The following is an 11,493-nucleotide window of genomic DNA, read 5'->3' on the forward strand; positions in this document are numbered from 1 at the left end:
TTGTCTTGGTGCTACAAAAATATGTGAAAACACATTTAACTAGTGCGTCCAGACAAAACTGGAAACTCTCATATCAGAGAAAAGTCTCCAGTCTTCTCTGCTTTTCTCGAGGATGCCTGTTGAAAACACCTGTTGGGAAGTCACCCTGATACTTAATGATTAATTCTTGAGAAGCCATCATTGGCAGTTATTCTTGAAAATTAGTAATGATCTCTACTTGACTTTAGATTTCATACTAATACATGAAAAAATTCACATAGAAATTCCTCCTATGAAAAATACCTTTATAAATTTGTATAACAATCTATTTTCCTTATCTACCACAAACTCTGTGTTTCTATTCTTCAAAATTAGTTTTATAGCTATAAGGTAACTAAAATATTTAATTATAACTATGATGTATTATGATGCACACTATTGTGGATATTTTAGTCATTAATCTATTGTTAAAAGAAATTTTGTCTGAAAAACTTGAAAAAAACCTGAAATAAAATCTCTTCTCACAAACCATTATTTCTACACCAGCTTACATTGTTCTGTATCCATATTCAGTAAAAATACTCATGCCTAAAAAGAACCTGGAAACATTAATGTTAACATTTTAGACTTTGTGAAGTGTACAAAATACCTTGATACTTAAATCTTAACTTTAGCTGTAATGTGAACCTTATAAATCATGGCATTCCTAAATTTCATATTACCATATTGTATCAGTGTATCTCAACACAATTATAAACTTCTTTTCATTCCTTTAATGAAATACGCTGTGCACCTTCTAAACAGCACACATATGCTGGAAAATAAAGATGAACCAGATCTCGTAGCAGTTAGTCCAAGTGCACTCTGTGGATTAAAATTCCTACCTTTAGAAACACATGTGAGATTAAAAGTGTGTTTCCTTAGCAGGCTGTATTACATATATACACTAATAAAAGCGCTTGAAACAAAAGTATGGGATACCTAAATGCTTTAATTCATGCATGCCACTTTAACACAATGTGTTTGCAGTACACTAGTTAAAAAAAAAGTCATTGTAGTAAATTTGTTCTGTTCTCCATAATTAATGATGAGATAAACTTGTTACATTTAAAAGACCATGAACACATTAAAAACTTACAAAGCATCCCGTGGAGGATTGCAAAAACTCAATAGAAAAAAAAAAGCCTATTTTAACAGTTTATGTTGAGGATATTTCTAGGACAGAAGCAGTATAGGAAATTGAGCTACTTTGAAAAAGTTTTCAAAGACTTAACATTAAAGCTTCTTTTGTGTTTTTATGTCACAGATTAAAATTCTAGAAGAAACGGAATGGTGAGGAAGTTTCTCCTTTGCTTTCTGCTTAAATTGGGTTTGTGTGTATGTGCATTTGCTTTGGCTTAAGTTTTACTGCTAATGGGAAGAATTATCATCATCATCATCATCATCATCCTTAAGCAATGACCAGCTTCAAGGACAACATGGTGCAAATATAGCACAGGCATCACTGTCCCTCAAAACCTTTTGAATATGTTAATTCAAGGCAGTTTCTCACTAGTCTGCCCAAAGAATCAGGCTAGCTGAAAATTCTACTGCATCAACTTCATTTTTACTGGAAATTAAATGAAAATACAATTCATAGCACTTGGAAGGGGAAGATTAAGCATTAACCCTCTGTGAAATATTTATAATTGTCAATGGTAAAAATACATATGTGTATTTGTAAAATGACAATAGCAGATCTATAAATACATATTTTAACATATATCCCTTTAAAGATATACCAATTATCATTAATGCCACTTTTACAAACTCACAGAAAGACTTTCTTAGAAACCACATCATTTTAAGTGGGAAAATTATTTTCAGTTTTATATAGACCTCAAAAAATCATGAATCCTGATGTTCAGTAAATACTAGAAAAAGTGGAATTTAATACTACAATTGATACTTTAGTATTCAGTAGCATCAATTATGAGTCTGTTTTAAAAGGACATTATACTATTATAGGAAAATATGTTTTGCTAAGTATTAGTATTTGGTACACTTGTTAGGTTAGAAAGGATAATATTATGAAATTTTACTACTCCACTTTAACAATAAAAACATCACTGAGTCAAGTGTCGTTAAAAAGTTATTTGCTTTTCAAAGCATAAAATAATGAACAAATTATTTTCAATTGCCCCAAACTAATATTCCTCCTGAAGTGTCACTTTTAGTTAAGCTCAATTTTGAATTTCACATACTGCTCAACCAGAGTAATTTGTAGCAACACATAATGTTAATAAGCAAGAATTAAGTTTTTCTGCAACACAACTCAATAGTGGTTAAAAGAAACTAGACAATGACTAGACACAGTACAGGTATCTGCTATTGTTAGAATCTATGTACAGGCTGGTCAGTCATTTAGTTTTGTCATGTAATCAATAACTTTGAATCATACTAACATGTTAAATATAGATATAGCGAAAATACAGTGTATGCAAACTAAATACACACTGGAATTCTTTTTGGCACATTAAGTGCCTTCAATACAACTTTGCCTCCTGTTTTAAATACCACAAAATGAGCTTGTGACCCTCTGGTGTACTTTTTTCATTCCTCAGTGACTTCAAGAAAGAGATCAGGATAATCATGGGACAAATACAAACAAATACAAACTTTTCATAAGTGTTCATTAGCCAGAGTCTACATTTATTCAAACTTTTGAAAGTGCTTCAGAGTACATTTCAAAGTCTTCACCTCCACTAATGCACTATGCTGCAGTTTCAGCTGAAGAATAAATGAGACTGTCCTTTAAAATACTTGTTAAATATAAAACTGAGTTTTTGAGAGGTGAAAACTTAGTTCAAATTGATTCAAGCTCTGGAATTCTGACTGGTTGCTACTTTGTACTTTAATAAGTTAACTTCTTAAATATTTGGGCATATATTTCTTTCATTTTGGGCACCAAATTTTTAAGTGGAATTAAAATCTTTTTAAGGGGATGAGCTAAAACAATTGTTTTGCCTACTCTGGGAATCCTTTGTTATGGGAAGAAATCTAAAGCAACAAATAAAAATTAAGTAAAATAAACTATGAATACTGAATACTGCTAACATTTTTAAACCTATAAAAATAAATTTTAAAATGCAACAGAAGTAGGACATTTACATCTTGTAGATTTTAGACTATTTGAGGGGTTATATGTAGAGTATGATGTACACACAGTGTCAAAAGTCTAAATAAACCATTTTCATTTAATTTTTTCCCCTTTCACTGATGCTGGCAGTGTGGCTTGTCCTTGTACCAACGGTTTCAGGACAGCTCCAAAACCAGCAGTAAAGTGAAGTCCCAGTTATGCTAAAATTCTCCTACCTGAATTATGGACATCCGAGTGGCAGGGGTCTCGCTTGCATTAGTCCCTTGTCCGGTGAAGCTGGTGTGGCAGCCCGCGTGCCCCTGAGGGACAGTCAGGTTGTTGGAGGCTGGTTTGAGATACATCACCTCCGACCGGGGCGAGCTGAGGGGCAGGCGGGTCTGGTAGTCGAAGTACATAGGGGAGGTGGCCAGGGAGGGGCTGCTCACCACGTTCATGACGTTCATGGCATTCCGCTCCTCGACCTCACTCTGCACCAGCATGATATCATTTTTGTTGATCTTCTTCTTCTTGCCTTTGCCCCCTCCTAGCTGCGGGTGGCTGTACTCGGCGATGCGGCAGTTGTAAGTGCGGATCTCCTTGTTCTCGCGCTTGCACTTGACAGCGATGGTGATCATGGCCGCTAGGAGGATAATGGAAATAGTGCTCAGGGTCACAATGAGCGGCAACGACATGTCCCAGTGGTGCTGCTCGCCATTCACCCGGGGTACCCCCTCGGGCAGGGAGCCGCTCACCGAGCGGATGATGAGCTTGGCCACTGCAGACAGGGTGGGCTTGCCATGGTCGGTCACTTTTACCACCAGCTCCACTACCGGCGTTACGTCCTCCCAGAAGGGATGCAGCGTGCGGATCTCGCCGCTGGATGGATCAATCTCAAACAGGTGGTCGTCGTTGCCGTCCACGATCTCGTAGGTGAGGCGCCCGCTCTCGCCAAAGTCGCTGTCGAGCGCGCGCACGGTGCTTACCAGGTAGCCCAGGCCAGCATTACGGGGCACCTGCAGCTCAGCGGTGTCGTTCTGCAGCGTGGGAAGCACTATCACCGGCGCGTTGTCATTCACGTCCAGCACTGTCACCCTCACAGTGGCATTGCTCTCCAAGTGCGCGGGCGCGCCCGAGTCCTTAGCAAGCACCTTGAACTCAAAAGCCTTGGTCTGTTCGTAGTTAAAGGAGCGCAAGGCGTAGATGGCCCCATTAGTGGGGTTCACAGACACATAGGTGTAGATGGACACGTCGCCAATGTGAGAGGGCAGAATGGAATAGGATACAGTACCATTTTGGCCCAGATCGGGATCTTGGGCGAGCACTGAACCCAGGTACTCTCCTGGGATGTTGTTCTCATGCACCTGAAGCACGTAGAGTCCTTTGGTGAACCGAGGCGGGTTGTCGTTCTCGTCCAGGATCTTGACCGCAAATGACTTGGTGGAATTGAGTGGAGGGGAGCCCCCGTCCCGCGCCACGATTGTCACATTGTATTCGTCCTGTGTCTCACGGTCCAGCGGGCGGTCAGTCACTACCGTATAGAAGTTGTCATAGTTCTCCTCAAGCTTGAAAGGGACGGAACCCCCGGGACCTCCCAGGCCCCCGCCGCCGCCGGTCCCTCCTCCGCCCAGGACCCGACACTGCAGCTGCCCGTTCTTGCCCGAGTCTCGGTCAGTGACCCGCACGAGGGCTATGACTGTGCCGGGAGGGGCGGCCTCGCTCAGCGCCCCCTGGCGAACGGAGACGAAACCAATGGACGGCGCGTTGTCGTTTCGGTCGATGAGTTTGACGGTGACCTTGCAGTGGGCTGGGATAGGGTTAGGCCCCAGGTCTCGAGCCTGCACGTCAATCTCCAGCATCCCATTTTCCTCATAGTCCAGGTTGCCTTTAACACGGATTAGGCCGGTCTTGGGGTCAATGGAGAAGAGCTCCCGCACGCGGTCGGGCACGTAGCTGCTGAAGGAATAGATCACTTCACCGTTGGGACCCTCGTCAGCATCAGTGGCGTTCAGATCGATAACCACGGTGCCCAGTGGGGCGTTCTCGGGCAGTTCCACCAGGTAGGAGGGTGCCTCGAAGACCGGGCTGTTGTCGTTTGAGTCAATCACCTTCACGTTGATCTGCACGGTGGCAGAGCGTGGCGGCTCACCGCCATCCAGGGCAGTCAGTACAAGCGTGTGGTGGTTCTGTTGCTCGCGGTCTAGCGCCTTCTGTATGACCAGCTCCGGGAACTTCGTGCCGTCTCCGCGGGACTTGACGTCCAGTGCAAAGAGGCCATGGTCGTCGCGAGTGAGCAGATAGGTGCGGAGCCCGTTCTCTCCCGCATCAGGGTCATGTGCGCTGGTGAGGGGGAAACGGGTGCCAGGGGCCGCGTTTTCTGAGATGTCCATTTCGATCTGGTCCGAGGGGAAGGAGGGCGCATTGTCGTTGATGTCCTGGATCTCTACCTTGATCATACAGATCTCCTTGTCGTTGGCGAACACCTCGAGGGATAGCTGGCACTTGGCGTTGTGGCGGCACAAGGACTCGCGGTCGATGCGCTGCTTGGTGTAGAGGAGCCCGCTGTCTGCGTCCACGTCCAGCAGGTGCGGCGCCGAATTCTCCAGCACCCGGTAGCTACCCGACTTGCTGCGCCCGCCGCCGCCCCGCTCAGCAGGCGGAAGCCCTGGCTGCAGTCGAGCATCCTTGCCAATGTTACCGATCACCGTGCCGGCCCCTTGCTCCTCCGGCACGGAGTAGTTGAGGTTTTTGAGAGTCAGGGCAGGGGCCCAGAGAAGAAAGCAGCAACAGATGGAAAGGTACATCCCCGATCGGTGGGGTGGGGGCAGGAGCAGCCGGACTGGAGCGGCGAGCGAGTGAGTGCGCGCCAGCCTGGGGCCCCGGCGCAGCGTGCGCGCAAGATGCGAGACACAAGTCTGTGGGTCCTTCCTTCCCTCCGCACTCGGGCTGCGGCACCAGGCAGTCTCTCTTTATTCCGCTCAAGTTCCCCGAACCTGTTGATCTACAGCCTCCGCACTGGGCGACGAGATGAGGTGCAGCGGAGCTGCAGGGGCTCGGAGCAAGGCGGCGGCTCCCTGCGGCTGGGGGCGAGCCCGCGGTTTTGTGTCTCTCGCCTGGACTTGAGGAGGCTCAAACTTGAGTGATGAGACTGGCGATAAGAAGGAAATCACGTCTGGGAGGGATGATAATGAGCTAAAGAATCGGTAGGTTTTCCTCACTCCCGCTAGGGTGCTGCAAATCCACTCCCGCCCGGAGCCTCCGGAATACTCTTCACATCGAGTGGGGGAGGGTGCGGGGAGGTGTGTCTCCAGGCAGATCCGAAAGTGAAATCCTTACTTGCTACTCTTCTTCCGTGATGAAATTGATGGGGGTGAAGAGCAATGAAAAGAGAGTCACATATATTTTGAAGCTTCCTCGGCACCCCGTGAAATGTCTGCTTGCCGCGCGGGCTAGTCTGTTTTCAGGCAGTGTTTTGCTGCATTTAGAGATCTAATCTTGCATTGCTGGCTGAGGCAGCGGCGGCGGCGGACTGCATCTACCAGCCAAACGTATTTTCTCTCTCTCTCTCCTTTCCGAGCAGCCAAAGGGAGGGAGGAAATGCAGCGTAAAGAACTAGTGTCCCGATTTGTAGTTTCCTCTCCCCACCAGGCTCCTCCCTCTCTTCCTCGGAAAAGGCTCTCCCCCGAAATCAAGAAAGCCACAGCCTGATCAGCATTTGCTGTGTGAGTCTATTGGGAGGGGGGAAATACATAGATATATCTTCGCCTCTATTCGTAGAACACACTGCGATTTCTCTACGCCAAACCAGTAGCCACCGCTACCATCCCATCCCCTCCCCGTGAGCAAGGACTTCTCTCCATGCAGTTTAATTCCAGTTTGCTTTTCTTCCCAGGCGAAAGGAAATCAACAGGCAACTCATGGTTGGACGTGCAGATCTGAAGGGGGAGGGGAAGGCGGAATAAAAAGGAAGGGGGAGCCACCCCACAGTCTTCGCACACACACTCTCCCTGTCTCTCGCTAGAAGGGAAACAGTCTCTGCATTCACTGGGCTGGGCTGTCAAGTGCCTCTCTTTTCTTTCTATTCATCATCTCCTTCCAATAGCCCTGCCTCCCAGTCCTCTTCATCTAGAAAGGAAAACCTTGGCGAGGAATAAAAGTGGTGAATATTTGAAGCAAATAAAGTGCGGGTTTTTTTTTTCTTCCCCCTTCAATTTTTTTTTTTTTTATAGTAGGAGGAGTGGGCTGGATGAAAGAAACATATCAAGGTTTGGCGTGATGCATTCTGCAGTCTCGCTCTCGCACAGTCTCTCTGGGCGACTCGGGGAGGGCAGGGGGCGAGGAGATGTGGCCGTGGCGGTTCGGCCCCGGGGCGTCCTCCCCGGGGATATACCTCCGAGGGGATGTTAGGCGCAGGTCTGTCTGCACATTATTTCGGGCTCCCGAGACGCCTGGACATACGGGAATGACACATCCAGAAATGCAGGTGTTCCGATCTGCCGGATGAGTCAGAAGCAGCGGAACGAATCGTATTCACTCTCGCCTCATGGTCCTCCCTTCACAGATATTAGTTGCGGCTTCTTCCTAACGCTTTCTCTGACTCACTCTATGGAAAGGAAAACCAGATTCATGTTTGGGGAGGAAAAAAAAAGATAAAAAGCGAGAGAGAGGGAGGGAAGGAGGAAGGTGAAGCTGAATCCAGCAGCACTTTTTACTCTACCTCTTTCTGCCGGAGTCCGAGGCTCTGGAAAAACAGGCGTCTGCTTTGCTAGGTGTATTTATTGATTTATTTATTTTGAAAAACCTTTCGTCTTGGTGAGGCGTGAGGCACCCCCAAATCTCTCAGAGTCCTGGAAAAAATAACAAAAATCAGGTTTCCAGTAATTGTTCCCAGTTTAGCCTCACATCCCAGTTCGAGGTTCTTTCCTCTCAATGTTCTCTATTCACAAAGTCCAGCATCGGTAGTGTACAGTTAATTGTGCAGTCTGTTGTGGAGTTGTTTTTTTTTCTCTCTCTCTCTCTTTAATTCCTTCTTTTCTGTCACGGGTGGTCCCTTTCAATCTGGTTCCTGTCAGGATCACCCCACAGTCTGAGGAAGATGCGCGGATTTCAAAGCAAATAAATCCATCTCCGCCAGCAAAGCCGCGAGGAAAGGAAAAGGTGAAAATTCAATTCAACAGTTGGAGTAGCGTCTCCCCAGCCGCCCTCCGCCGCTGCCGCATCCGCCGGGCTCGCAATCCCTGCTCTCTCCCTAGCGTCTCTCGCTGACTGACTCTATTCACCTCACGCCGCCGCTTAAACATTGATACTGATTCCCTGCCAGCCAATCCGGGTGAGGAGCAAGGCCCTGCCTCCTCGGCCCGCGCCCAATGGGAGGCGGAGAAGCGGCTGGCGGGGGCGGGGCCAGGAGTCCCAGCTCTTCGTAGTCATTGATTAGATCAGTTAGATGGGAGCCCGGCCGGGCTGGCCGAGTTGCAGCGCTCCGCCGAGGCAGCGGCGCCCGGGGCCTGGCCGCCGGGTCTCCTGGGTCTATTAACTACCGGGGGTGGTAACTCTTCCACTGTGTTCCGACGGAAAAGAGAATTTTTTTTAAAAAAAAGTTTTGACAGACGAATTTATTTATTTTGGGTCCTCTATACACAGGAACGGGAATCGCAGCGTACTTGCAGAATAAGGTAGCTGCGGTCTTCCCAGTGTTTTTCTGCACACACACACACACACACACACACACACACACAGAGGCGCGCACGCACGCGCTGCCACGGCACACACCCATGCCAAGGGAAGCGCAGATCTGACGCCGCATGGACCCGTCTGGAGGAGGTGCGGGGGACGTGTGTGGTGTGTGTGTGGTGTGTGTGTGGTGTGTGTGTGTGAGTGTGTGTGTGTGTGTGTGTGTGTGTGCGTGAGCGCGTGTCTGCAGACCGTGAGATGTGTATTCGGCGAGGGTGTGTGAATCCGAGGGCGCTCCTGAGCCCGTTCTGCCCGCGCTGGTACAAACACGCCGCGAGCAACGGCAATCAATATGTAACTTTCTTCATCCTCAGAGAAAAATCAGCTGTCCCCAGGCACCCATGCAAGGAAAGTCACTTAATTATGAAAGTGTTTCAGAAGAAAAGCAGACGTCCACTGAAAGGCCCTACCTCCTCAGAGGAAAAGAGTCTCTGCTTTGAGAAGAAAGGCTCGCTGTCAAAACAGGCTTGGTAGCTTGTTAAAAAAAAAAAAAAAAAAAAAAAAAAACAACCCTCAAATCTGGCTAAATAATACTTAACGTTCTACCCTTTTTTCTGTCGTCCTCCTCCACCAAAACAGCCCGGGTGCAAGGTAAAGCGGACGCCCACACACACACACACACACACACACACAATAGTTTTGGTGTTTTGTTCACCTCCATTCTTGTTGAAGTTTCACATGGCAATTTGAATTTTGTCTCCTTAAAACCAAATAACCATTGATAACCACATTTGCCAAAGCTCCTTTGCATGGAAACTGAACAGTAAAAAGTGGAAGCATATCAGGAGGAGATTTAAGATTCCTGTTTTGTAAGTAACACCACACACACATACACACACCCCACACTCCTGATTCATCCACTTCTCCAATTTCAGTTACTAATCTCAGAGATTCTTTCTTCCTAAACTATAATCACAAACATCTGCAAGTGGAGACCGGTTTCCTCGTGATCCAGCCATTCTGGGAAAGAGTTAAGAACAAAAAAGAAAATTGAAATATTGAAATAGAAAAGGTGAGTGTTTTGATTGCTAGATTATTGATTGCAATTCATAAATACTGAAGTTAAGTTGCCATTTATAAATTGTGAATGACTAACGTACAAGTCTGTAACATGAATCATTCAGGATTCAAAGAAAATCAAATCCAGACCAATTACAAGAAAGTTCTGAAAATTGTTGTTGGGATAATTGCTTAAAGATTCAGGTAAAGGAGCTATTTATTTCATGGAGGATTCAATGAGATAACCTATTGCTTGAATTTGCAGTCTGATCTGTATCCAAAATTTATCACTCCCTTAAGAGACTCTAACAGTTTAAAAATTCAAAGACAAGCTCTTTTCAGCCAGACCTTCAAATCCTAAAGTGTCTTTGTATTTTCTAAATAAGTAGTTTGTCATGCATATACTATTGCTAAACAGAGAAGATAGAGCTTTGTAGAAGCCTGGGTTGTTTTGCTGAGTGTGTGCTTAACCAGGCTGCCTTGGAAAACCCCAGCCTTATATCTCTTTAGTATCTCTGTCCCAACATGTACCTCAAAAGCTGAGGCTTTGAGGTTTTAAAAGCAGCAGCTAACTTAAATAAAGAGTAGTGATTACACAGTCATTTATTAATCATTACTTTTCAGATGCAACAAATTTGGCTTTTTTGCATTACATACTTTTTTGCATTACATATGACTTTCAAGGAAAGTCATAAAATATCCTTAAGGTTTACCATAAGGCAAAAACAAGAGAATGAAAAAAATTCCAAGGGAAAGGTATTATGGTTTATTGGTTAGTTTGATTTATATGTGCTGTTATACAATTTAGGGGCGATTAGAAAGAAAAGACAAAGTGATGTGAAAATACATCCTCATAAGATATAAATTTGCTTACCACCCCTCCAGAGTAATTATGTCATACCGCCCCCTAGTGTATGGAAAAAGAACTACCATGTTTTAGCAAATACCCCACGGTGTTTGCAAAGAGCAGAAGTATATTAGTTATCTTATTTGTATTTTATTTAATCTGTAGTATTAAATTCTGTTGTCCAAGACTGACATAGATCTAAAATAACTGATTTTAATTTTATGTCTCATACTTTATTTTTAACGGAAATGGAATCAACTGATATCTCATTTCCAATAGTTTGGCTTCCCTTTAACCAGCCATGATTGATAACCACTCTTAATTTTTAATCATTTCATAAGATCTATCTTTTTTTCCCCAAATAGGGTTTTTGGCTTACAATAAAGTTGTTCAGGAATATCTTTTTTTCTATGCTTAAAATATTAAACTTAATTTAAAAAGAGAGAGATGATATAAATATGGTTAAACAGTTCAAAAATCTCATTGTTTTTTATATCATACAAGGCTATGGACATATAACATCAAGTTAAAGAATCTAGAAGAACTTAGTGTTGTGCATAACTAAGGATACATAAAATTTCACATTTCTCAAAAAAAGGCTGATTGATAATCATTATTTATAATTACCAATGATAGTCTCAACCTTGAATTAAAATTATATCTTTTTAATACACATAGTTGAACACCTAAAGATCTTGTGAGATTATTTGAAATATGTGTATGCACAGTCATTGAGAGAAAGTATTTGGAAATACATATAAATATAACATTTAATTAATACAATGTGCTAGTCTAGGTGTGTTTTAAAGGTAAATTGATTATT

At 44.4% G+C, this 11,493-nt stretch overlaps 1 protein-coding gene across 2 annotated transcripts in view; it reads right to left on the reverse strand.

Annotated features, from left to right (window-relative positions):
- The window catches only part of PCDH17 (protocadherin 17), a 94,087-nt gene extending 85,717 nt beyond the window's left edge, over nucleotides 1-8,370 (reverse strand). For both annotated transcript variants that reach the window (XM_076009406.1, XM_012749794.2), the window contains exon 1: nucleotides 3,334-8,370. In XM_076009406.1, coding sequence (XP_075865521.1) covers nucleotides 3,334-5,898 — 2,565 coding nt within the window. In that variant the 5' untranslated portion in view covers nucleotides 5,899-8,370. The remainder of the gene's footprint in view (nucleotides 1-3,333) is intronic.
- Nucleotides 8,371-11,493: the final 3,123 nt, after the last annotated feature.

This window comes from Microcebus murinus, chromosome 13 (assembly GCF_040939455.1).
Source record: "Microcebus murinus isolate Inina chromosome 13, M.murinus_Inina_mat1.0, whole genome shotgun sequence".
Classification (NCBI taxonomy): domain Eukaryota; kingdom Metazoa; phylum Chordata; class Mammalia; order Primates; family Cheirogaleidae; genus Microcebus; species Microcebus murinus.